The sequence below is a fragment of the Pseudorasbora parva genome, chromosome 23, assembly GCF_024679245.1.
Source record: "Pseudorasbora parva isolate DD20220531a chromosome 23, ASM2467924v1, whole genome shotgun sequence".
NCBI classification, from domain to species: Eukaryota; Metazoa; Chordata; class Actinopteri; order Cypriniformes; family Gobionidae; genus Pseudorasbora; species Pseudorasbora parva.
In genome coordinates this window covers 7865411-7891807 of record NC_090194.1, presented here as the reverse complement: position 1 = coordinate 7891807, position 26397 = coordinate 7865411, and the positions used below count along the sequence as shown (strand labels likewise).

Here is a 26397-nt window from a genome sequence, read left to right as displayed (position 1 = left end):
GCATGTGGAGAAGGCAGAAAATTGGTGGCGTGTCCTTCAACTGTAACAGATTTTAAAAGGCTGATTATGTGTTTTGTGGTTAGTTATATCACAAAGAGGTACTAATTATCCTCTATAGAACTCGCAAATTACAGAAATAACCATATCAAATGCAAAACATGTTGACGCACATCCAATTTAGTTTAATAGCAGATGTTTTGCAGCAAATAAAAGGGTAGCCATAATGTAATTCCATAATATTCATTTGGTGTCACTATTTCAATTTCAAATTCTCCGAGAAAAATGATAGTTCACATTTTAAGATGTAAATATAATCAGGCAGAACTAAGCCAACAAGTCATTCTTTATGTCTAGAAGCAAGATCAAGGGCAGTTGTTTTCATGCAAAGTATCTCCACGTATCTTGAGTTCACAAGCATTGCACCAAAACCTGCCAAAAAAGTATTTTTCTCTTTTCCCTGTTCCTTTCATTCTACTCCAAAATCTGCATCTTTGTTACAGAGAGAGACATTTGCTTTGTATGCCATGCAGGAAACAAAAGGAAAACCCTTTATATCTCCCCTGAATTACAATCAAAGTTCAAGAAGTCTGTAAGAGAAAGAGGGTTTGTGGTAAAGATCCTCAACTCCCATATGCTCCAAAAATATGTTATCTTTCAAAAAGCTAAACAGAATACATCAGTCTTTTGCAGTGTGTGGGGATGTGCAGCACAAGTGGCCCTTTGTGCAGGTGTCTAAGAGATTTTGACATAAAGGACTTAACCTGACTCTGGAGAAAAAGAGGCCAAATCTCAGAGGCAAATTAGAGCTGAACTTGTTTCTCGACAGGCGTCTGAGTGAGAGTGCACTCTGATTTATTTCCCAAAGTGTGGGCAGGAATACCAATGCCTACTCAAAGCAGCAGAGCGCTCTGCCGATAAGGCCTTCATAAATCCCACCAGCCTTTTGAGTTCACTCTTGGATCTGCGCAAAGAGACTTCCTATACCGGAATCACTCTACATACAAACAACTTCAACCCAACACATTTCATCTGGCGATCAAGATCAAGTGCCTTTGATTTCTGCTTGTTGGGAAGATTATTGCATGAACTGCCCACTTTCAATCATCAAAAAAATCTAGTGACAATGTCAAGGACTCGTAACACGCCGCACAACATGGCAGCTAAATTAATGTTTGTAGGCGGCATGTAGTGGGCGTGCTGAGCCAATGCCACTGTCCTTACTTGTCCCAGAGGTTTTACTTTGAAGATGAAAGACAACTCTTGTTCTCATGTAGCCGCTTTCCCTACAACTTGTCTGTTGCTGCTGGTAGGGCATTCAATTCTCTGTGGAAAATCCATGCTCATTTGAGGTTCTGGCAAAAGCGTGCCCTACTCGCTTACTTTAAACAGGGGGCTGATTAACAGGCTCAGCCTAATTAGCTGACATGTGAATGGAGGACCACAGTTACATCCCACTGCCCGTCGTAGTTCTCTAATCAATAGTCATTAGCTGTAATTAATGATGAAGCTGGCACCACACAAGTTGTGCAAGTAACTAAGCAGTTTTTCTTCTTCAATATTACAAATATCAGATCTCACATAAGATATTTTGAAACACAGACTGTGTTAGAAATCCCAGAAGAGCACAGATTTAAACCACACGGAGGTTAAGTCCTACCTTTCTAGGTCAGTGGTCTTCTCTAGTGGCAGCAATTTTAGAGGCAATTGTAGACTCGGAGCACAAATTCATTGCCAAGACAAATAACAATCACAGTGACCTTTTAATACCATTCAGTCAGCACACTGCAGTAAAATGTTAGGGCATAATTTCACAACCATTTTCACAGGTTTTGTTTTATTGTGCAAGCATCCACTCGGGACTGGTTAGTCTTCAAAAGAGATAAAACATAGCAGACAACACAACCAAAAAGCACAAAGAATCAAATTATAAATACCTGTTTCTTCATCAATGGAGAACCTTCCAAGACCATTTCTAGCTTTGATAGAGTATCTGATCACTCCATCTCTGCCCTTGTCATCATCTTGAGCAGTCACCTGGAGGACACTGGTTCCATGTCGAGAGTTTTCCTTCACAGTGCCCCTCACTGCATATTCCGAGAAGTATGGCTCATTGAGGTTCTCATTGACATCAATGACTTCCACTTCAAGATAAGACTCAGTGCGAAGCTTCACTGGAAATCCCATGTCCTCTGCAACCACTGAGAGATTGTAGAATTGTTGCTTCTCATAGTCCAGGTCCTTGGCCACCTTAATGGCGCCACTGTCAGCATGGACCTTAAATGTCCCATTGAAGTCATTGGAGAGGGAAAATCTCACCCATCCACCAGATCCAATGTCTGGGTCTTGCGTTTGCAGCCAAGCTATAACTGCACCAATAGGAAGGTCCTCTAAAACACGGCAACTATAACTCCTGGGAATAAAGATAGGGGCACAGTCATTTACATCCTCGAGGTAAACTATCAGGGTTGTCTCTGAGAACATCTGATTCCCTTTTTCTGCCTTGTCTCTAGCCTGGATTTTGAGGGTGATATCCGAGGTGGACTCCCTGTCCAACTGACCAGACACATAAACAGACCCAGTCTCACTGTTAATGGCAAACAGAGAGGTGCTTGTTAATAAGCTGTATGAGATTTCACCGTTCTGACCGAGATCATCATCCGAGGCTGTGACCTGGATAACTTCTGTGCCGATAGCTGCGTTCTCTGGTACAACGGCAGTATAGCTCTTGAGGGAAAATTTTGGGCTATTATCATTTACATCATCGATGTTAACTGTCAGCAATCTCCAGCTGGATTTCTGTGGAAGGCCCAAGTCATATACAGTTATGTTAAGTAGGTAACGGTCTGATCGCTCACGGTCCAATGGCTGATAAATGTAAATTAGGCCACTTTCCATGTCAATATTAAAGCAGCTGTCGACGTTCCCATCTGATATGGCATGCAAGACGCGACCATTGAAGCCTGTGTCACCATCGTTTGTGTTCACTTGAAGAACACTGGCTCCCACAGGCATGTCTTCACGAACTACAATATCTGATGGAAATGATTCAAACTGAGGCGTGTGTCTGTTGACAGAAAACAGATCCGTGTAGCCTTCATCCACTTTGGATTTGCTAATGGCGGAGGCTCTTTTCAGAAGTTTCTCAGCTAACTTTTGTGCAACTTTTGTGTCTCGACAATTGAAACTCCTTGCTGCCATTCTGTCTCTGACCAATGATATATTTACAAAGGTTGGTTTGGAAAGCAGCTCGCCATCTGACGCAGCTACTATCAAGTTGAACTGTTCATTCATTACACTTCTTGCAGCGAGGGGTCTTTTCAATGACAACATCCCAGAGTCTGGGTTAAGACTGAAGACATCTTGCTCATTTCCAGACAGAATCTCATATTTAACCAGCCCAAGCTCATCAATATCAATGGCAGACATTATGATGATCGTCTGGCCCACAGGAAAATCACGTCCTATCGTACCTTTGCATGACACACGCTCAAAAAGGGGTTGGTTGTCATTAATGTTCAACACTTGTACCGTGACATTGACTTCACTTTCACGTCTGTAAGGCGAGCCCCAGTCTGAGGCTCTGACGGCGAACACATATGTCTCCAAAGATGATTCAAAATCCAGTTCTGTGGATATTGTCAGCTCTCCTGTATTTTGGTTGATGATGAACGGGAGGGGCTGAAGGCTGGCAATGCTGTATGTTATGCACCCATTGTCACCTTTATCATCATCCACCGCTGATACAGTGAGAATGACAGTGCCAATGGGGATGCTCTCATTGACAGAGACTTCGTAAGATGTGCTGGTAAACATTGGGGAGTTGTTGTTAGCATCCTCAACCATGATTTGCACCTTTGCCGTCATGCCAGTCACTGTCTCCATCACTTCCAAATCAAAGAGCTCCTGACTTAATGTGGCAAACTGTTGCGCTGTTGAGATGACACCAGTAAGTGGATTAATGATAAAATAAATTGAATCTGAGGTCAGACCTAGGGCATAGCTGATGACCGGCGGTCTTGGAGATATCCTCACAGTCTCTATAATGGTCCCTGGTGGTGCAATCTCAATAATCGAGGTTTTGTAAATCTTCTTTTCAAAACTCACCTTCACAGACTGTGGTTTTTTAACCAAGAGCTGAACAGTTTGAGTGTTGGAGAGCCTTGGTGGTGTGCCTCTGTCTTTGGCTTGAAAAGTGAGATTGCAACCGTAAGGAAATGTATCCCAATTGACCGTTTCAGACATCTTCAGCTTGTATTCATTTCCAAGTGGCGCTCTGTCAAGGACAAACAGCTCCTGTGGGTCACCAGCGATGATGGCAACCCACTCAATTTCTCCATTGGGTCCCTCGTCCAAATCTTCAACAGTAACAGTGGCGTATACTGGCTCTTTGTCTGATATTAAAGGGTAAAGTGCGATTGCATTCAATGTTGGTGCAAACTCATTGATACGCACAACACTGATCACTAGTTTGGCTGTGCTGCTAATACCACTGTTCCCATAAACCTTCATTCCACGATCCACAGCTAAAATTTCAAGGGCAAATCTGCTGTTTTTATCTGCATTGGGCTTGGCTGTGAGCGATACCACTCCACTGGTTGGGTGAACAGCAAACTCTGCTATGTCTTCTTTGAAGAAATAGTAAAACTCACCATTGGAGCCGATGTCTGCATCAGTGGCGGTCACCTGAGCCACACTTGCTCCCAACGGAGTACTTTCTGGAATATCAATGGAATAGGACGTGGGAGAGAACAAAGGTCGGAGGTCATTCATGTCCATAATTTGCACATTAATTATCACAGAAGCCTCCAGCACGCCTTTGCTGGTTGCCCTAACCGTTAATGTATAATTATCCTGCACTTCACGGTTAAGGATGGCGGCACTCCCCCCGTTAGTTCGTATGCGGAGAAAGCAAAAGTCCCCCAACACAAATTCCTCAGCTTGAAAAAGACCCTCATCATCTCCAGATTCAATTAAATATTTGATGTCCAAAGGGCCCAACTTCGATAGAGCAATCCCCATTTTAACCTCGGTCCTAATGTATGTCCGAGCTGCAGAGTTCTCATAAATAGTGGCATTGTAGATGGAGGCGGTAAACTGAAAGGAGGAGATCCCTCGCTCCTGCAGTTGCCCCAAACAAGGAAGCAGGTGGAGGAGCAATAAGAAGAAACTGGTGAGCCGGATCCTCATACTGCCCCTAGGGCAGCTGTTTATAGCCATGCCATCATCCAGTTACCCTGCAAATAAGAGATATATGCAGTAAGCCATTTCAATCTAGGGCATTTATCTCACAAAGACATATCCCTATTGTTCAAATAAATCCTATGGCAGTTATTTATTCAGAAGCCCTTGGTTAAGATTAAATATAAATCAATGATAAAATATAAATAAATAAATACCTGACCTGCTCTCATTCGACTCAGTAATGGCCTGACAAGCCAGGTAAATGGTAATCTCAGCAAGATTGATAACAGCAATTAAGAGCACAAATGACGATTATCACCCCCCAAAAAATGAAACACACAGCAAATAATATTTAAACTTGAAAGAAATGTGCAACAAGAAACATTTTGACTAAATGACATTATCTGCAGTTTGGCATTGTATTTGTATTGCATTTAAAGTAAATAACTTTGATAATGTCAAACAAAACCCATCCTCTCGGATACACGCAAGACTCTCTATTAAAATCCGACTGTAATCAAAGGAAACTTTCAACGCTGTGGAGTCTAGTAAAATATGTTTGTTACCGAGAGCGAGCAGTCACTTGTTCTCCGATAATTAGTGCATCAAAATAAGCGAATGAGCTCTTACCTCTGGCTTAGGGAGAAAGAAATCTCTTCACTGCAAACATCCAGGAACCCGCTCTGTGAAACTACATCCTACACTTCTTTTCCACACAGGACTCACTGCCACTCACAGTTGACTGTAATCAGTGGAGCGCGCACCTCCTAAAGCGCGCTCACGTGTGCACGTTATCCCGTGAATGCGCAAATGAAACCGGAGTTGTTGTTGCTGCTGTCCCATAGCAACAATAGGATCGAAACCTTATCTCATTCAAAATTTTACAATTCGATGAATGTGTCTGCTCTATATAGAGCGCACAAAACAAGTTATGTTCTTTAGAATATCGATATAACTAATTTGTATTGTTATTTTAATATTAAAAAATAAACCAAAACAATAATTTCGATAATAATTGAACACATTATATCAGTAATGTGACGGAGTGAAATAGTACTGAACAAGGTTCGTTTTCCAGCACAACCTTGGCTGTGTTTTTCATTTAAACTCCGTTCGCCGGCGAATCCCATCTCCCACTCTGTGATTCCATAATTCCGATACGTTCCGAAAATAAACGATTGGAGCCGAAGCGCTGAACGACCACTTACGGAAAGTCACGAAATATTCCGGAAGGAGCCTCACGACGGGAAGCAGCCGCAGCAGCGAGCTAGTTAGGACTTCGGATCATTCCCTCTTGATTACGGTGTATAACATTCGTTTGCATTTTTGTCAAACATTATGTCTGTATTGTGTTATAATAAGGGATGTGGACAACGTTTTGATCCCGACAAGAATTCAGATGGTAAGACTTTAGATAAACGATAGCTGAATGGCTATGGTATATAGCAGGGCACGTTTTGAAGAAAAAAACACCTGTTTAACATTTATTCATATGCATATATTATTAACAAAACTTGACCGCCTCTAAAAAGGGTCAGATATAAATTTTATTTAGCATGTTAATTTAGTAAAGCATCTTGTAGCTGGAACACCGTTTGAATGATGTTTTACCATTAGCACAGACTTTAAAAATTAATATGTGTTTAACAGATGGCTAGAATACAAGCGAGTTACTGTATGTAAACATCTTAAGGAAGAATCTTGTAGCTGAGCAGTTGGTGGAGTATCTAACTAACTAACTGTAGTCTGCACATTGTGTGAACACGTGACTATATTCCCGTGACGTCACATTTCATAATCAATCTCTTCTTATCCATAGATGTATGCACATACCACCCCGGAGTGCCAGTGTTTCATGATGCATTAAAGGTGTGTACATGCATAAAGATCAGTTTACCTCTAAATGGAATATATAATCGTGCTATTGTTACTGTTATTCAGTGTACCTATTAAATTTTGTCTGTCCAGGGTTGGTCTTGCTGCAAGAGACGAACAACTGACTTTTCAGATTTCCTTAGTATTGCTGTGAGTGCTATAATTAGTCTGTGATGAGACCGAATGATCAATTTCATAGATAAATTTGTGTATTTTCTCATATAGATTAAAATATCAAATTATATTGAAATAGGTAAGTCTTGACATGTTCATCTGTATTTACGATTCGCTTAGGGTTGCACGAAAGGACCTCATAATCAGGAGAAGCCCACTGAGCCTGTTAAACCAGAGGTGAAGTGTGATGAATGCATCATCCAAGCACCAAAACCTCTGGAGTCTATTCAGCGACCAAGGTAAAAACACACTTGAAAAGGACAGGGTCTTCCCCATTTGTATTTTACGCCTCATTAGTTCAGATGTTCAAAGGATAAAGTAATGCTGCATTTAATCTACTATAGGGAACAAGTTCTTCTCATTAACAGTCCACCCAGCCAAAACCCACACTGATGTTAGAACCTCTTAAGGATAAATTAAAACATCCTTTTTATTTGCCCTTGTAGTCCAGATGAGCCTTTCTCCGTTCTACAACAGAAGGTCTCTCCTTCACTCAAACAGGCTTTAGAAAAGCTGAAACTAACTGAGGAAAATGCAGAGGAGATAAAAGGTAAGAAAAGCCTGACCCTCCTTTCCCCTACCTTTTTATATTTGTCTTTTAATCTGATGCATTTTTTTTCCCTTTCCTGTATTTTAGAGGATAGTGATGAAATTAAGATAGGGACGTCCTGTAAGAATGGAGGCTGCAGTAAGGTACTGTTTGCACCGTCTGCTTTTCTGAATTAAAAACCATGGCACATAGTTTCTTTAGCCCATCGTATAAACAACGGTTTCTCATTATTCTGTTTTTAAGACATTCAGCGGACAAGACAGTGACGGCGAGACGTGTTTGTACCATGCTGGTGTACCTATCTTCCATGAAGGGTAAATTTACATCCGATCAAAACTGAAAATTACTACTTGAAACTACTAGAAAAGTGTAGATGGAGAAATCTCCGATATATCTGCAATTTAAGGTATGTTTACACAGCAAATTTACTAAAAACTGAAAAGGTTTTCCTTTGCGTTTTTCATGTACAGACAATCATCAAAACCATCCCGTTCACATGAATCTGAAAAAATGGCTAAATGTCACCAGGCCAGTAGTTGTCACTTTGTAAAGAAACACTACGCACCTATAGATTGAACATGTAGAATGTAATGTGCATGCACATTTTCACATTCATGTTTTGGTACAGTAGTTTACAAGGAGACAATAATGGTATCCTTTTCAAAAATGTACACTTTAAAACCGTTTCCAAAGTTTGCATTTTCTCCAAAATGCCCGTTAAATTAACGGCCTCGTGATTAAATTCGATTATCATGTCAACCATTCGATTCAATATCATGCTGCATCAAATGCGTTGCAGTATTACTGCACATGGCTACATTTCCGTCAATGAATTTAAGCAGTCAAAAAATTTAAGCTGATATACACAGATCAGGCATAACATTATGACAACTGACAGGTGAAGTGAATAACACTGATTATCTGTTAGTGGGTGCTGGGTGGGATATATTAGGCAGCAAGTGAACATTATGTCCTCAAAGTTGATGTGTTAGAAGCAGGAAAAATGGGAAAGCATTAGGATTTGGTCTCATAAATAACGTTTTCTTTTACATCACATGGCTGGCTGGGTGCGTGTGCGTCACTTTCATGGGGAAAGAAAGCTGGAGGAGGCAGTGTGATGCTTTGGGCAATGTTCTGCTGGGAAATCTTGGGTCCTGCCATCTATGTGGATGTTACTTTGACATGTACCACCTACCTAAGCATTGTTGCAGACCATGTACAACCTTTCATGGAAACCGCACTCCCTGGTGGCTGTGGCCTCTTTCAGCAGGATAATGCACCCTGCCACAAAGCAAAAATGTTTTAGGAATGGTTTGAGGAGCACAACAATGAGTTTGAGGTGTTGACTTGGCCTTCAAATTCCCCAGATCTCAATCCAATCGAACATCTGTGGAATGTGCTGAACAAACAAGTCTGATCCATAACCTGATCCCACCTCGCAACTTAAAGGACTTAAAGGATCTACTAACATCTTGGTGCCAGATACCACAGCACACCTTTAAGGGTCTAGTGAAGTGCAAGCCTCAAAGGGTCAGGGTTGTTTTGGCATCAACACAGTCATAATGTAATGCCTGATGGGTGTATGAACTCCCTTTTTATTTCCCAAGAAAGTACACTTCCTGTATGTAGTCAAACTAAACTTAAGTCTGAACACAGCAGACGACAGGAGCATTTAGATCTACACTGGTAGATACTAAACTGTGAAGTAGTGTAGCCTACTTAAATTACAATAACACGCACTACTTATTTCTCGCTTTTGTGTTTCGCCTCCCTCTTGTCATTTTACACTAGTGAGACTAGCACATATGTAACGAATAGCATTAGAGAAACGTCTAGGCTTTAACGGCTAAAATCGATGCAGAATTTTCCACTTCTGCATCACGAAGCATCATAGAAACTATCCATTTCAACACCCCTAGCCAAAATGTTTTTAGTTGAAAACAACGCCGTGTAAACTGCCCGTAAGTCTCTTTTTAACTTTCTTCATAAAAGGATGAAATATTGGAGCTGCTGCAAGAGGAAAACCTCAGACTTCAACACGTTTCTGTCTCAGGAGGGCTGTACCAAAGGAAATCATCAGTGGAATATAAAAGATACAGTAAGTGCCTACCATGAGATTTAAAAGTCAACGCACTATATGACTTGCATTGGATTTTGTCCCTGCATATTTTAGACAGCAATGATGTTGTATTTACACATACAATCCAATAAAACATGGCGTATGGCTCTCTTTTAGGCCCATATGCTACTTCCAAATGAATTTTTTTTTTTTTTTTTTTTAATGGAAGACCAAAATACTGAATAAGTTTACATGTGAATCTTGTCTGAAATGGAAGATGGCTTTTTTAATGTGTGTACACAGGGGAAAAAAGTTGTACCATGCCGGTTTGATTGGCACCAAACAGGAAGTCAGGTCATCATTTCCATTTATGCCAAAAATTCTTTACCAGAGCTGAGCTCAGTGGAGGGGAACAGTACTGTGGTAAGACGTCATGGTCACATCTGTTTTATGCTGTCATTACATAGAAATGTCAGGTTTTTAACTGTATAATTTAACGTTTACTTGCAAATTTCTGTATGCTTCTAATTTAAAATGTGCCAAATAAGGTTATTTTTATTCTTGCAGCTCAAAATCCGCATTATATTTGAAGGAGAGAAAGAATTTGAAAAGCAGATTAGTTTGTGGGGGGTGAGTATTCAGTTGTAAAGTACTTTTTCATTAAAGCTTTAAGTGCATGCATTGTGTTATATAGTGTTACCAGAAAGATAAAAAACTAAAGACAATTTCCTCAAAGTTGTCTGTGTATATGAATAAGTATTTTAATTTTATAATTTTCAATATTTTATTATAGATCATATAGCTCTGGTCCTAAAGTAGGTTCCACTCCACATCATGCCTAATGCCACTACTTTGAGGTTTATTGCTGAAATATAAACTTCAGCACCACAGTAAAGAAAAAAAAAAAAACATGACTACTTCTGATGTTGTCCATTTGCTTATCCCTTAAGGTAATTGATGCAAGTAAAAGTTGTGTGAACATGTTGGCTGCCAAGATTGAGGTTGTGTTAAAGAAGGCAGAGCCAATGTCATGGGCCCGACTGGATCTACCACCTGCAGCTCCTCCAAAGGAGGAAAAGAATGAAAACGATGTTGACAGTGAGGATGATGATTAAATTGATTGACATTGTAAGAGGACCACCATGATCAGCTCTGATTGGGAATCATTGTCTGATTCTAAGGGTTGATGCATAATGAAGCATGAATGTTAGGAAAATTCAGAAATCTTTGTCCAAGGTCAAATTATAAATTTATTGTACAGGACCTGTTTAAAGGATTTTTATTTAAAGCTCTCACACAAAGCTGCATTTGTTAATATTGGTTTATTTGGAGCAAGAGTTCCAACTAGCTGGTATGTCAAAGGGCATTTTGCCATTTAAAAAAAAACATCTGAAATAGACCAGGATTTTTATAAGGAATGAATGGGTGTTTTTTTATGGGGGGAGCTTTGTAAAGTTCTTATGCAGGGATTATTATTTTCCAAAAACAAGCTGCTCAAGTATAAGATTTGAATCATTTTCTGCTAGATTAAGCAGAAAGCATGTTAACACTGATATTGTATAATAAAGTTCAGGTGAGCCTGGAAGGATTTACATACTAAATTGTCACTTGTCTTGGTTTACACTGGTTGTGTGTCACTGTTACAATGGTTTGCATTGATACATACAGCAAACAAGACTTAGGCCATTTGCAAGACTCATTAAGTGGCTCTGCTCTGGTGGCATTGACACAAAAGAGGACACTGTAAAACGCTTAACGTGGCATTAAGACCAAACTCATTAAACAAACTAGTAAAAGCATACTAGGTGCAGAAAAGCAGATGAATGAACATGTTTAATTACATTTTAAACGTTTGAATGTCTCCCATTGAAAGCAGTTAGAAAACGCTTAACGTAGCTTAAAGGAAGTTCACTCAGTGTCAGTCCAAACATGCAAGGCATTTTGTTCATCTTTGGAACAAATCAAGATGTGATGAAAGCCAAGAGTTCTGACCCCTACATAGACAGCAGGGTAATTAATACTTTCAAGGACCAGAAAAGGTAGTAAAAATGTTAAAAAAGGTATTCAAGATTGTTAACATAGTCCATGTGACTAGTGGTTCAACCTTGGTTTTGTGAAGCGACAAGAATACTTTCAAATTCCGTTCTAGCCCGTGTCCTTCTCCTTTGCAAAAATAGCGCTTTCAAGTTATGACTGCCGACACTGTTCACAAGAGCACCAGGACGCAGGAGCGTCACCGTTTTAACGTGAACTGGGGAGGAGACCGACACAGGCTAGAACAAAATGGAATAGTTTGTGCACAAAGCACTCCTCATGTCACAAAACTAAGGTTGAACCACTAGTCACATGGACCATTTTAACAATCTTAATACCTTTCTGGTCCTTTAAACCGTTAGTTACATTGCCGTCTAGTCTTGTTACTTCATAAAGTTAAGGTTGAACCACTGGAGTCACAGACTACTTTAACAATTTTTACTACCTTTCTTGGCCTCAAGTTTTTAAATTGCTGTGTATGGAGGGGTCAGAGCTCTCAGACTTCAAATATCGTTGTGGTCCGAGATGAAGGAAGGTCTGGGTTTTGGAATGACATGAGGGTGAGCAAAGTAGTAAGGCAACTTAACCCTTTAAATATATATTTTTTTAAATAGCCCAAGTGAAAGATTTTTCATGACTCTTGGAGCAAGTGAGCCATTCCGCTATATTGATGCATTCAGAAGATACCAAAAATTGTCTAAGGTTTTTGCATTTTTGGGATGCATATACTGAAGCGTTCCATTCATTCCTATGGAGGTCAAAATGTCCTGAGGGAAGGATGAAAACAACTGTACAATTGACAACTGCCTCGCCCCCCAAATAATTTAAGAAAATATGCCAGAACGTGCAGCAAAAAAATATTCATTTTTATTCAATTGAAACTTTTTTTAAAAAGGATATCAAAAGTCAAATCTTTTTTGGACCTTAGATGCGCCAAAGACAAAGTTTGTGTCTGTGGCTTCAGTTGTCAGGCACTGATCTTCACCATCCTTGAGCCAGAGTGTATAATGTAAAGACGGTGTGGGAGAGAAAGAAAAAAAGAAATTGATGGAAAGGAGTCTTCAGATTTGAAAGATCAAAATGCACTTGCAATCAAAATGTATTACAAAAACATTTAACAAGTGAATTTCAGCGACACCCACCTCACTAAAATACTTCTCAATAAGAGCTTGAGCCGCTCGATACACAGCATTGTTCTCGTGGTTTTGAAGCAGCTCGATTCGATCCAGCCCTCCCACTTCCTCCACCAACAAACAAAGCTTATCCACCTCCCCAAGTTTCTCAGCAGCCTGCAGAAGGTACAGTTAATATTTTAGCATATACCTCACACATTGCCAGACACTGGAAGGTTTTGCATATTTATGAAACCACACAATGAACTCACCAAGAAAATGTTATTTATGGCATCTAGGATGACCAGGACCGTCTTTGTGTCTTTAGCTTGAAGCAAGTTCAAGATGGCCTCTAAAGCACCACACTTGACCAGATGAACAACTTGGTCTACAGTACCACCACTTGTGTAGTTAGTCACTGCCCATACTGCCTCTCGCTGGGTTTTGAAGTCACCCTGCAAAACGAGTTGAAGAGTTACAGACAGGATGATCTGTGTCAAATGCTGGCCAAACCGGGGGGGGGGGGGGGGGGGGGGGTGGGGGGGGGGGGGTATGGGAGGCACTACATTTGGGTACATAACCATTTTGTCTCCAAATTAGACATCCTTTTTTTTGAATCCCAATTAGAAGTTACCTAAAATATTGGAAAAAAAAAACAGCCCAAAAAAGGTTCTGGTTAATCAATTTCACCTGATAAACATTAAGAACAGTCATAAGTACAAGACCAAATTCATTGTAGCCATTTGGATGTTAAAGCCTGCTCTTTCCATGCAAATGCCTCAGATTTGACAACGCATGTTACAGTATATTTTTCCCAACTGGGAATGAAACCACATTTCAAAAGGCCCTTAGGAGGGACTACTTGTATAATTGGCCTCATTTTATGCCCATCTTTAGAAGCATGCAGTCACACTGTAGCCAAAGCGTTTTATGGGCAACTCTGTGGGGGAGGAAACCTCAACATAAAGCAAAGAATCAGTTACAACATACATTCCTTAGGAGATCCACTAGAGGAGCCAACAAGCCACACGTGATGAGCTGTTGAATCTGTTGGCAGGGTCCAGCTGCAATGTTGGACACTGCCCAAGCTGCCTCCTTTTGAACACTGGATTTGGGATGTCGCATCAGCTGGGGCAAGGCACTTAACACGCCTGCGTCAATGGCCGCTTGAGTCTGCAGATCTGAGCCGCTGACAATGTTCCCAATCGCACGTAGGGCTGGGGTCTAGAGAAAATGCCTCTTAAGTGGTAGAATAGCAAGACCAAAATGTTTTTAAAAAAACAAATTCTGTGTACTTACCACCACATTAAGTTCCTCAATGCCCAACAGTTCAACCAAGCGAGGAAGGATTCCAGTCTTGATAACCACATCAATCCGTTCATTAGGTCCATCAGTGAGGTATGAAATGGCCCAGCATGCATCAGACAGGATGGATTTGTCACCATGGTGGAGCAGTTGGACTATGGAGGGGAGCATTTGTTGGACAGCACTAAAACGAGGGAAGGGGTTCTTGTTCCTACAAAGGTTTGACAGGGTCCATGTGAGGTTGCGAAGGTATCCCACCTGCAAAACAATTAATGTGGTTACCCTTCTGTATGTGGGTTTACATTTGCTATTAAAGTAGTGTGGGGTGTCCAGAAGAAGCCTCTCACAGGAGCATCAGGTGTGAGCCGTGCCAACAGCGCAGGAATGACGCCACAGTCAATCAGGGCATCTCGATATGATGGACCGTCACCTAAACGGAAGAAAAACACAATGGCAAACAGTTCCAAAGTGTCAGAATGGTACAACTGGCACCTTTCATCTTTTTCCTGATGAAACTACTCGTTGCACCAAACATTACAGTGCAAGTGGTCAATCTCCATGTTGGGATGCAGAGCCCCCTAAAGTCCAAAGTATCCTCACCTGCAACGTTACCCAAAGCCCAGACAGCCTGTTCACTGATGTTCAGCATTGGTGAAGCCAGCAGGGCAATGAAGGCTGGCACGGCTCCATGCTCGACCACCTGTTGTGTGTGCCAAGAGGTGCCAGATGCAACGTTAGTAAGAGACCAGGCAGCCTCAAACTGCAGCGTGGGATCATCGTTCCTCCCTAGAAACTCCACAAAACGAGTCAGAAGTCCTGCTTCTATGATCTCTTTAAGGGGAGGGTTCCTCTCCCGAGAAAGCAGCTTTCTGTAGGGATCAAGTTGAAGGTTGGTAATGTTCTGTAACGTGATTTGAGATGAATGCTGGTCATGTTAAGATTGGTTACTGTACCTAGCTGCTTGACAACCTTGTCTCTGCTTCTCAGGGCAGTCAGCGTTCACATTTACAGCAATCTCTTGAATTGCTGCAGATATGACCTTAACGAAACAAAAACTGTGAGATGCAGGGTGTTGTAAAAAAAAAGTGAGTTTTGACTTAAGGTGAAGCTAGCAAACACCTGTTCGTTGTCAGTGTTAAACTCTGGTGACAGAGGTTCCTCATCGCCCATGGATGAAATATTCCTCCTCTTTAGAATACTTTCCACCCTTTGAGCTTTCCGAAGCTCAACGCATTCCGCAATCCTGCGGTCACGCAATTTCTGCAAGCAGAGATAAGGTGTGAGTCTATCAAGAGATTTTAAGGAACCAACGGTTAAAAGTAAAAAAAAAATAATAATAAAAAAAGTAGCCAGAAAGGATGCACAGCTCACCGTTGGCTCCTTGCCCTTATTTTTGAACTTGGACATGCGTTTATCAGACAGATTTTCTGTAGGCATTTTCACACTCAAAGCACTAGCCAAAGGCTAATCACGCCTGACAAACTTCTACAAGAGGTTTTAAGATCAAACGTTACAAATAACTCCCCAAACAGCACTACAGCAGGCGTTTGTGTACTAAACAGACCTCTCAACGACAGACTCAACTGCAATAACGTAACCAGCCGAAAAGAGCATTAAATAGACAAGCATGATTATAATCAGGTGATAGCTATTCGTTTTTAGCTTTGAGACACACCTCCGATCAGAAGATTCACACTTTGTTTGGTGTGTGTATACGATGTTGTTTCACGTTTTGGATTACACAAATACATTATAATAATAAAAATAAAAGTTAATAATTAACCAACTAATGCCACAACCTCAGCAAAATGTGATTTTGAAGTATTTGTGTACCTGTGAATGAAAAAAGGTATATTATTGCCATCTAGAGGCCAATGGTGATATAATAAGATAGAAGCTGCATATGCATGTCTTTTTTAATGAATGCCCTTTAAAAATCCAATCCAATATATATACACCGCTGTTCAAGTTTTTGATTGGTAAGACTTTGAATGTTTTTAAAGAAGTCTCTTCTGCTCACCAAGGCTGCATTTATTTATTAATACAACCAAAAACAGTCATATTGCGAAATAATATTAAAATGTAAAATAACTATTTTCTATTTGAATATATTTTAAAATGTAATTTATTCCTGTGATCATAGCTAATTGTCAGCATCAGTAGTCCAGTCTTCAGTGTCACATGATCCTTCAGAAATCACAGTATTTTTCTGAAATAGAAATCTTTTGCAATCTTTTGTAGGCTACCATTCAAAAGTTTTGGGTCATTAAGATTTTCTTTTTTTTAAATATACATTTATTCAGCAAGGGTTCATTACATTAATCAAAAATGACAGTAAAGACCCGTATAATGTTACAAAAGATTCTATTTTAAAATAAATATTGTTAATTTGAATTTTCTATTCATCAAAAAGTCTTGAAAAAAAGGTTTTATACAACTGCTTTCAACATTGAAAATAATCAAAAAAGTTTCTTGAGCAGCAAATCTTCATATTAGAGTTATTATATATATATATATATATATATATATATATATATATATATATATATATATATATATATATATATATATATATATATATATATATATATATATATATATATATTAAAGTACCTTGAAACCAACAGTGTGCTAAAGTGTTGTACAATTTCATAAGGATAAACATTTTTTTAAATAAATGCATAATATTAGAGAAATACATTTTTTAAAAATCCAAACCGAATTGGTCCTTATAAAGTAGCAAAGGCCTCGTGCAAATACATCTTGAGGCAGGTTTTCAACATGTTTACAGAGGTTCTAATATACATTAGTTCACCATTCCACAACTAAAAAACACATTGTAATATTGGATAAGTAAATAATATTAATGATAAAGCTAAAATATATCCTGTAAGTTATTTCTGGTCTGGTGATGATGAGAAGATAAAGGTCTGTGGTACTTGAGAATATGGGATTGTGGGTTTTTAAGACAAAAGGGTGAGAAATCGCACTGATATTTAAATAATATTTGATATTTATATAATTTTTTGAATTACCAGATGATGGCGCTCTGTGCGTATGATTAAGGAAAATGGTCACATCAAGTACTGAAAGAAATACTTAAGGGAAAAATCTAATAAAAACGTTTTCTAGTCGGGGAATTACTAGATTATTTAACATTTGAAAAAAATATTTGTTTTGACTTTTAATTAAAAAATGTATTAACCCCCACCACTCGTTTGAGATATTCATGAAAAAGTAAACATTAAAACACATAGAGCGTATACGCCAGTGAAAAAATCCTCTGTTGTTTGTAAAAGAGAAGTTTATGTGTAGACTAAACAAAATAAATAGTTTTAGACCTTTCTTCTACTGCCAGATGACTGGAGTGGGCTATGTCACTTCTGCATGGGTTTCATCTTCATGGACAGTGATAGCAAGCAAGATGTAAATATTTAGCAAAATATGTCACGTGACGCGCGCGAGAGTTGTCGCTGAAGTGAACGCGCCTCGCACGCGCTCATACACCCAGAGACACTCCGGTTGTGAGAACACGGGCATTTGGACCAAAATGACGACCGAACGGTAAGTTTTATTTTCATTGGTGTTTTTGTAACCGTTGGTATTTAACACTTGTTCGATATATGTTCATGGTCATGTTTCTAATGATTCGAACGGGCATGTGCTTTCTTAGTGAGTTCTTACTGTGAGTTATTAATTATGTGTTATGGCAACGTATGAAGTGGTATTCCGCCACAGTTTGATTTTCATTGCTTCAGATTTACTGGTTTGTGGTTGGTGTGTTTCAGCACCATGGACAGCTCTGAAAACAGCGAATGCTTCGTGTAACTTTTAAATCTGGCACCTTATCAGTTAATAACGTAATGATTTTTTTGCTAATGTTTAACGTCTTTTTTTAAACTAACAAAACAATGCTACAATAAAAGAAACCGTTTGACCATGGAAAGCTCTCTTTACAGTATTAATTTCTCTGTACTATTGAGTAACTCTTAGTGGTTTGTCACGAATTCAGTTTGACGGAATGCACTTTAATAGTCTGCCCAGTAATTATGTGTTCAAGAAATTCAGGATCTTCTGTCGTGTTGAAAAAACTTAACATACAGTTATGGCTGTTTCTTTGAAGTTTGAAGCAAAACACAGCAATGGAAGAACAAATAGTGCATCTATGTTGCAGAAATAACATCTGTATTTTGAGCACAGTATGAAAGATCAGTCTCATTGGTGTTCTGTGTTCATATAGTGGATTTCATCAGTCTGTTGCAACAAAAAGTATTGTAGAAAGACATTTAGCCCAGGCACATTTATCAATATCGGTTTCCAAATTCCTGTTTTCTTGACATGACGTGGTCTCCAAGTGATCTGTAAAAGCAGAGATATTATACCCTATTTATACCCTCAGATCCTGTAACCTAAAGGAAAGAGCGAGACATATATATTTTATGATATAATGGGTGGCTTATAATAAGTAACCAGCAATCATTCTAGGGAATTCTGTATTTATCTGCATAACTCCTTTTTAATGAAATTAATAATTCATTTAGATTAATTATAAGGGGGTTAAGGGTAAAGAGGCGGTATAAATATTCAGTGGCTGCAAATCTGCATAAGATTATTATCATCTGGGTCTCTGTGTTGTGGAAAATCTCGGAGGTTATGATTCTGAAAGAATACATGAATCTGAATCAATGCATATTTTAAGATGCACATGCTTATTGTTTCTATCAGGTGTTAATGATGCATCCCATAACTGAGATCTGACTGGAAATAAGCGTGAACTTCTTCACGTGTGTTTCAACTTTGTTTTCCTCCTGATCTCGAGATATTTAGAGGAAGGCTGGAAAATCCTCACTCTTTAGAATAAGACGTTGCCCTGGCGACAGCTCATCCTTATCACGACTCTCACAAATATGCACCTCGGTGATTCAGTGGGAGGTTGATGATCTCTAGGGATATTGCTCTGAAGATTTCTGCTTCTTGTGACTCTTTCAGATGCCCTGAGGAACCTGCTTGTATTCTACACTGATCTGAGAGGGCCGAGGAAATGGGGATGTTACATTTACTGGTGTTTGTGCTGATCGGAGACAGGTTGGGTCCTACACGGCCGGATAATTTAGCGAAGGCCCAGGCCAGCGAGCGACGCATCTTGGCCCACATTCCCGGGGACATCATCATCGGGGCGCTCTTCTCTGTCCATCATCAGCCGCCGGCTGACAAGGTTCACGAGCGCAAGTGCGGTGCCGTACGTGAGCAGTACGGCATCCAGCGGGTGGAGGCCATGATGCACACCCTGGACCGCATCAACGCGGACCCACACATCCTACCCAACATCACGCTGGGCTGCGAGATCAGAGACTCCTGCTGGCATTCGGCCGTGGCTCTGGAGCAGAGCATCGAGTTCATCCGCGACACCCTGGTCTCAGCCGAGGAGGAGGAGGGCATTACCAAGTGTTCAGTTGAAGGTGGAGGGACTCCAATGAAAGGGAAGAAGCCCATTGTGGGGCTGATCGGGCCTGGGTCCAGTTCTGTGGCCATCCAGGTTCAGAATCTCCTTCAGCTGTTCAACATCCCCCAGATTGCATATTCGGCAACCAGTATGGATCTCAGCGATAAGTCTTTGTACAAGTACTTTATGAGGGTGGTGCCGTCCGATGCCCAGCAAGCCAGAGCGATGGTGGACATCGTCAAACGATACAACTGGACCTACGTATCTGCCATTCACACTGAAGGTACGTGATCTCTCTCCTTAGGGAAGCATTTTCAAGAGATTTCCCACCGTTAGAAAAGAAACGCCTCTAAGAAGAGCTAAATCCGCCCTGAAACTCTGTTTTTCCTTTTGAGCAGAATAATTTTTTTAGTTCTGGAAGTTTAATTTCTTCCTCGCATTAGTATTTCACAAAAGTCTTCCAGTGAGAAACGCAGATCTCCACCAGAACGTAACGCTATTATTCAAAGTGCTAAATCTTCCACACTCTCAAAGTGAGAGATTCCCAGAGGGATTTTATTAGGGGATAATGTATCATTCTATCCATTGCGGTTCACCTTAATCTAGGACTAAACAGCTAAATCTCTTTATTATTCATAGAGGGAAATGTCAGATCATTTAAGGAATCCTTCCTTATAAAGTGTTTATAGTCAAGAACAAAGAATCTGTTCATATTTTTTTATCTTGTTTATTAAATTATATTTGGTTAGAAAAGATTGAACACCATTTAAACTGCATTAAAGGGGTAGTTCACCCAAAAATGAAAATGTTATGTTTATCTGCTTACTCTCAGGGCATCCAAGATAAAGGTGACTTTTTATTCAGTAGAACACAAATGAAGATTTTTAACTCCAACTTTTGCAGTTTGCCAGTCATATAAAGCATGTGAATGATAACACATGAGAACTGAGTAAAAAAACATGCACATACAAATCCATATTAAACCATGTGGCTCGTGATGACACGTTAATGTATTAAGATGCAAAATGATCAGTTTGTGCGAGAAATCGAACAGTATTTATATAATTTTTTACCTCAAATACCCAAAATACCCTAATATGTCCAACAGCCTTTAGTGCACGATCACTTCCTGTAAGTGAGGTCAATGTTATGGCGTAGTTTACGCAAGCGCCAGAAGTGATCTCTCGCGCGTATCTCTACTCCATATCGTGTACATTGACCTCACTTACTGGAAGTGATCGTAATATGGATTTGTCTTTGTATGTTTTTTTTTTACTCGCATAGTTCTGATAATCTGTGTTACCATTCATATGCATTATACTTTAACCACTTAAATTCCAAGGACCCTTTACAGGGATGGGAATGACATTGCATGTATATACTTTCAATTTTAAATGTCTGTGGAAGAGCTATGATGTCATTTGAAAGCTTAGAGTCTCTACTTTCTGGAGATCACTTGCATCACTTTGGCATTTGTTTTACACAAAGTAATGTATTTACACTAAATTACTCTGGTGCCATTTCCGCCTGGATTTGGCCGATCCAAATTGAAAAGCCTCCCATTCACACATACAGTGGTCTAAGTTCAAAATGTTGGTGTCATTTTACAGGAAACCCTTTAAAATTACATAAAACACTGCTAAAAGTGATAAACATGTAAGCATATGTTGTGTAAGCTGTAATAACCCCCCAAAAATTAGGCGCTTTTTGATTTTTTTTATATCAATTAATTGTTGAAAGGCCCTGTGTGCTTTAGGACCCTGTAGACAGTTTGGGCTGTTTCCAGCATGTATAATTAATTTAATGACACTGGAATATTGCATTTATATCACTGTATATGGTGGTGGAGTGGGGTAGCAGGGTTGGGGGAAGGGGGGGAAGGGGGTCATCCCTTCAGAGCCATTTGAATAAATCTTGCATACAACATGACACAGACAAACTTCTTTTTTCCACTATTTTCTGTAATTTAATGGAAATAGCCCAAACTGTCTGCAGGTTCCTAAAGCACACAGGACCTCAGTTACACACTGTTAAAAATGAATTTATGGGGGGGGGGAATCAAAAAGCGCCTACTTTTTGGGGGGTTATTACAGCTTAGACAACATATACTTACATGTTTATCACTTTTAGCAGTGTTTGATGTAACTTTAAAGGGTTTCCTGTAAAATGACACCAACATTTTGAACCTAGACAACTGTATGTGTGTATGGGAAGCTTTTCAATTTGGGCAGGCCAAATCCATGTAGAAATCCCAAAAAGTGGAGTGTAAGCTTTTACACTCTGAATTATAATAAGTAAGCTTTTTACACTGTGATTTTGAATATATTTTAAGGGAGTGTAAGCTTTTAGTCCTTTTTATTTCTATTGTTTACAATATATTACAACCTCAAGCAGTTTGGCTGAAAGATTGATGACCTCACAGACAGGTGTTAATTACCAGCGGGTAGTTAAATGTGAAGCCTACCCCAGTTTTCACCCACATACAGAACAAGGAGCTGTGAAAAGCTCCACGGTGTTGATTCATTTGCTTGCATATTCTATTGCTCTATTTGTATTGTATCATACTTTGACATTTGTTGGCTCTTTTGATAAAACAGACCAAATGTTTGTAGTCACATTTGATTTGACTGGTTATTAACCAGCTTGTTAATCAGCCTGCTGAGCACCAATGGAAAATAGTTGTTTTGCTTTGTCTTAGATGAAAACAACCTTTAAATTCCTTTTATTTCTTTGTTAATGAAAGCTGTGTGTATAATAGTGAGATTTACTAGGGAGAAAAGTAATTTACTCAAGGTATTTAAGGGTTAGTTCACCCAAAAATGAAAATTAGCCCATGATTTTCTCACCCTGAAGTCATCCTAGGTGTATTTGAAGTTCTTCTTTCGGAGTTATATTAAAAAGGTTCTGGCTGATCCAAGCATTATAATGGCTGTAACGTGTTGTGTCATTTTTTAAGTTTCTAAAAGTGCATCTACCCATTCATCTATCTGCTCCACACGGTTCCAGGGGGTTCATCAAGGCCTTCTGAAGCGAAGTGGTGCGTAAATTAGTTTTTTTAGTCTATAAAGTTTTAATTATATATATTTGTCTTACACAAATGCGCCACTTTGCTTCAGACGGCCTTTATTAACCCCCTGGAGCCGTGTGGAGCAGTTATATCATGGATAGATGCACTTTTATGGACGCTTTAAATGAGACAGCAATTCGCTGCCATTATAAAGCTTAGAAATACACCTATGACTTGAGGGTAAATCATGAGCTAATTTTAATTTTTGGGTGAACTTAAGGTTTTTAGACAAACAAAAAAACAACACATTCAAAGCATTGATTATGCAAGAATGGGCTGTCATCAGTCAGTCAATCAACTTCTGGGCTACATCCTGACCAATGGCAGCCCATTTTTGCATAATCCACGCTTGGAGTTTGTCAGAATTTGTTGGTTTTTGTTTGTCCAGCCGCCTCTTGAGGACTGACCACACGTTCTCGATGGGATTAAGGTCTGAGGCGTTTCCTGGCCATGGACCAAATGTTTCGATGTTTTGTTCCTCGACCCACTTAGTTATAACTTTTGCCTTATGGCAAGGTTCTCCATCATGCTGGAAAAGGCATAGTGCGTCACCCAACTTTTCTCGGATGGTTGAGAGAAGTTGCTCTCACAGCATATTTTTGTTAGCCTAGAAATCTAGACGCACCCTAGCGGCAGCAAATCTAATCTGCCCGCGAGTGTCGTCTAGCAAATCTCAATACCCTTCTGAGCTGTAAACGGCAAACTCTGGACGGGCCAATCACATCGTGTATTGAGTCGGTTAGCGGGGCTTAACATAATGACGACGGCCGAGTTGCGCTTGCGTGCTTCTAGTAAACACAGAAACTGGCGAACGGCAGCCTTTCGAATCAGCTCTGACCGCGAATCTCAAAGACTTGGAGTTAAGCTTTTCCCTGAGAAAAGAACAAAGAACGGCACTGAAGTCATTCTTAAGAAGGGAAGATGTGTTCGGAGTTTAGCCGAGCGGATACGGTGAATCTTTAATCTATCAACAAGCTCTGTTTCACCTTCGTTGCTCTGGTTGGTTGTAGCGCTATCCTATCGCGTGCAGAGGGAGTTTGAAAGACAACCGTTTATCCCGCCCCTCGGATTGAGCCCTGTCTATGGTGAGTTTCCAGACCAAACATCTTGATGTGGGTCTGGCTTGTCAGGCTATATTTTTGTAGCATTCTTAGGCACTCCCTTGGCTGCGAAGCAACCCCACACATGAATGGTCTCAGGATGCTTTACTGTTGGCATGACACAGGACTGATGGCAGCGCTCACCTTTTTTTCTTTGGACAAGCTTTTTCTCGGATCCCCCAAACAGTCGGAAACTGGCTTGATCAGAGAAAATGACTTCACCCCATCCCTCAGCAGTCCAGTCCCTGTACCTTTTGCTGAATATCAGACTGTCCTGGATGTTTTTCTGGAGAGAAAAGGGTTTGCTACCCTTCTTGACACCAGGCCATCCTCCAAAAGTCTTCGCCTCACTCCTGCCTGCTGCTGCCATTCCTGAGCAAGCTCTGCAATGGTTCTGCCCCGATCCCACAGCTGAATCAACTTTAGGAGACGGTCTTTGCACTTGCTGGACTTTCTTGGGCGCCCTGAAACCTTCACAACAATTGAACCTCTCTCCTTGAAGGTCTTGATGATCCAATAAATGGTTGATTCAGGTGCATATTACTAGCAGCAATATCCTGTGAATCAATTTTTGTGCACAGCAATGATGACTGCACGTGTCTCCTTACAGGTAACCATGGTTAACAGAGGAAGACCAATGAGTTCAAGCGCCACCCTCCTTTTAAAGCTTCCAGTCTGTTATTCTAACTCAATAAGCATGACTCAATCAGAGTGATCTCCAGCCTTGTCTTCGCCATCACTCTCACCTGTGTTAACAAGAGAATCACTGACATGGTGTCAACTGGTCCTTTTATGGCAGGGCTGGAATGGAGACGAAATGTTTTTTTGGGGGGTTAAGTTCATTTTCATGGCAATTAATTGCAATTCATCTGATCACTCTTCATCATATTCTGGAGTATATGCAAATTGTCATCATAAAAACTGAGAAAGGAGACTTTGTGAAAATTCATATGTGTGTAATTCTCAAAGCTTTTGGCCGGGGCTATACACAAATATGTACGTGTTTGGTTGTCTGTTGTTAAGCATCCAGCGGTAACATTCTAACACCGCTCTGGGGCAGCGTTTCATAACCCCGGGTAAAAAGTGGTGCTAACTCTGCATCTAAATTACAAGTGTGAAACGTTCCCATACCCAGGGTAAAAGTGTTGTTCAGAATGACAATAACCCGGGGTCAAGCGCATGGTTCAAACCAAGACCATTCAAATGATGGGCCAAGAAGAATCATCCCTTCCTGTAGATTTGTATGTGTATTGTTTCATAAGGCTCAAGTGTGTCTTTGATGTTTGAAAACACCCCATGATGCTTTGCATACAGCATACACAGAATGAATGGTTAATAGATTGTGTTGCTGCTGTGCTTTTGTTTTGGCCTTTTTTGGCCTCATGACAGATCATAGAACAAACAGAAATCATCAACTGAAAGGCGACCATGATGATAATTTACATCTTTAGCTCTGTTTTCGCCGTCTGTGGGCGTTTAATGAATTTTCCTGTTTGAGTGAACACACTGTTTGAAGACTTGTCTGCAGTGTCTGTCTCTCTGTAGGAGGGAAAGAGACAGTTAAGGTCATCAAAATAACTCTGTTACTATATGCAGAGGTCATTTTAGCCATATTTTTTATTTTGTTGACCAACGTATTAGATTGTGAGGCCACTTGTTTTCTTCTCTTTATCGAATAAATGCTTGAAAAATATTATGCAACTCCAATTTTTTTTTATTATATATCCATTTTTATCTGAGACAGAAGGTTCTAGTGAAGTATGAGCGCAGCAAGAGAATTAATTCACCGAACTGGCACAGAGGAATGGAGTGAAAGATTTGAAGAAGTCCTTCCCTGGGGAGAGAGATTAGAGATGGAGTCATGTGCATTTGGAAGTATATTTCTCAAATCTAAGACATCAGAAGTATGAGATGCATTTGATAGTCACGAAGTAAGACATGGGTGACACATTTATGCCTTGATTATGGCAATAAAGTGCAGAATGTATGCTGCTAAACAACTCAAATCATTTCACAGTGAGGGATTGAGAATTCATTCTCTTATTTTTCAAATTTAAATATTTTCATACTGATTCTGTAATTTAAGCAAACAGTTTAGATGTTTTAGAGTGAGACAAACCACAAATCTATCAAATCCATTACTAATACGCACTGATGCTTGCATTTTTGTTGTTGTTATTTCATTTTCTGGAGGATTGTCTCATTATTTTGCATTTGTTATAGTTGAAAGATTATATTTAAAGCTAAAGTGTTAAAATAACACATTAGTATTTCACATTTTATAATATTGACAGACACTATACTATTCAAAATCTTGGGGTTGCTAAGATTATCTTTTTGTCTCGTTGTCTCTGCATTCATTATACATTATACATATTATACATTTTAGCTCTACAATTTCAAGCTATTTTATATTAAAAACAACTCATTATTTTATATATTTTATTGAATCACTGTTTATTCAAAATTCTAATATTATATATAATATAATAAATAT

The 26397-nt window shown here is 39.7% G+C and overlaps 4 protein-coding genes across 11 annotated transcripts in view; 2 read left to right on the top strand and 2 right to left on the bottom strand.

The window, feature by feature from the left end:
* The window catches only part of LOC137062904 (protocadherin Fat 3), a 71982-nt gene extending 66039 nt beyond the window's left edge, over positions 1 to 5943 (bottom strand). For all 8 annotated transcript variants that reach the window (XR_010901307.1, XM_067433844.1, XM_067433845.1 and 5 more), the window contains exons 1-2: positions 5812 to 5943; positions 1935 to 5234 (exon numbers count right to left, since the gene is read on the bottom strand). Coding sequence is in view for 7 of the 8 variants with exons in the window: in XM_067433844.1 (XP_067289945.1) it covers positions 1935 to 5217 (3283 nt within the window). In the remaining variant the exon portion in view is untranslated. The remainder of the gene's footprint in view (positions 1 to 1934; positions 5235 to 5811) is intronic.
* A 461-nt stretch (positions 5944 to 6404) lies between these two features.
* On the top strand, positions 6405 to 11445 carry chordc1b (cysteine and histidine-rich domain (CHORD) containing 1b). Its single transcript, XM_067432792.1, has 11 exons — positions 6405 to 6583; positions 7001 to 7050; positions 7150 to 7206; positions 7351 to 7469; positions 7677 to 7780; positions 7868 to 7923; positions 8024 to 8094; positions 9773 to 9878; positions 10143 to 10262; positions 10407 to 10469; positions 10790 to 11445. The coding sequence occupies exons 1-11, from the start codon at positions 6520 to 6522 to the stop codon at positions 10952 to 10954; spliced, it is 975 nt and encodes a 324-aa protein (XP_067288893.1). The 5' UTR covers positions 6405 to 6519; the 3' UTR covers positions 10955 to 11445.
* Positions 11446 to 12718: 1273 nt separating this feature from the next.
* Positions 12719 to 15886, bottom strand: kpna7 (karyopherin alpha 7 (importin alpha 8)). Its single transcript, XM_067433863.1, has 10 exons — positions 15662 to 15886; positions 15410 to 15550; positions 15244 to 15329; positions 14891 to 15159; positions 14638 to 14720; positions 14285 to 14548; positions 13976 to 14209; positions 13258 to 13440; positions 13016 to 13162; positions 12719 to 12862 (listed from the first exon to the last, which is right to left on the bottom strand). Exons 1-10 carry the CDS (start codon positions 15725 to 15727, stop codon positions 12773 to 12775), a joined length of 1563 nt encoding a protein of 520 aa, XP_067289964.1. The 5' UTR covers positions 15728 to 15886; the 3' UTR covers positions 12719 to 12772.
* Positions 15887 to 17718: 1832 nt separating this feature from the next.
* Positions 17719 to 26397, top strand: part of grm5a (glutamate receptor, metabotropic 5a) — a 35291-nt gene continuing 26612 nt past the window's right edge. The window contains exons 1-2 of the mRNA XM_067433858.1: positions 17719 to 17854; positions 19280 to 20016. Of these exons, the coding sequence (XP_067289959.1) occupies positions 19332 to 20016 (685 nt within the window). The 5' untranslated portion in view covers positions 17719 to 17854; positions 19280 to 19331. The remainder of the gene's footprint in view (positions 17855 to 19279; positions 20017 to 26397) is intronic.

What these genes read in the sequence shown, in the direction of transcription:
- kpna7 (XM_067433863.1), bottom strand. Translation starts at nt 15,727, where the DNA reads ATGCCTACAGAAAATCTGTCTGATAAACGCATGTCCAAGTTCAAAAAT. An exon ending in TTGAGGAACTTAATGTGGTG is followed by an intron (nt 14,210 to 14,284) that starts GTAAGTACACAG and finishes CATTTTCTCTAG; the next exon opens with ACCCCAGCCCTACGTGCGAT. An exon ending in TAGTGGATCTCCTAAGGAAT is followed by an intron (nt 13,441 to 13,975) that starts GTATGTTGTAAC and finishes CTCGTTTTGCAG; the next exon opens with GGTGACTTCAAAACCCAGCG.
- chordc1b (XM_067432792.1), top strand. Translation starts at nt 6,520, where the DNA reads ATGTCTGTATTGTGTTATAATAAGGGATGTGGACAACGTTTTGATCCC. An exon ending in CAGATTTCCTTAGTATTGCT is followed by an intron (nt 7,207 to 7,350) that starts GTGAGTGCTATA and finishes CGATTCGCTTAG; the next exon opens with GGTTGCACGAAAGGACCTCA. An exon ending in GAGTCTATTCAGCGACCAAG is followed by an intron (nt 7,470 to 7,676) that starts GTAAAAACACAC and finishes TTGCCCTTGTAG; the next exon opens with TCCAGATGAGCCTTTCTCCG.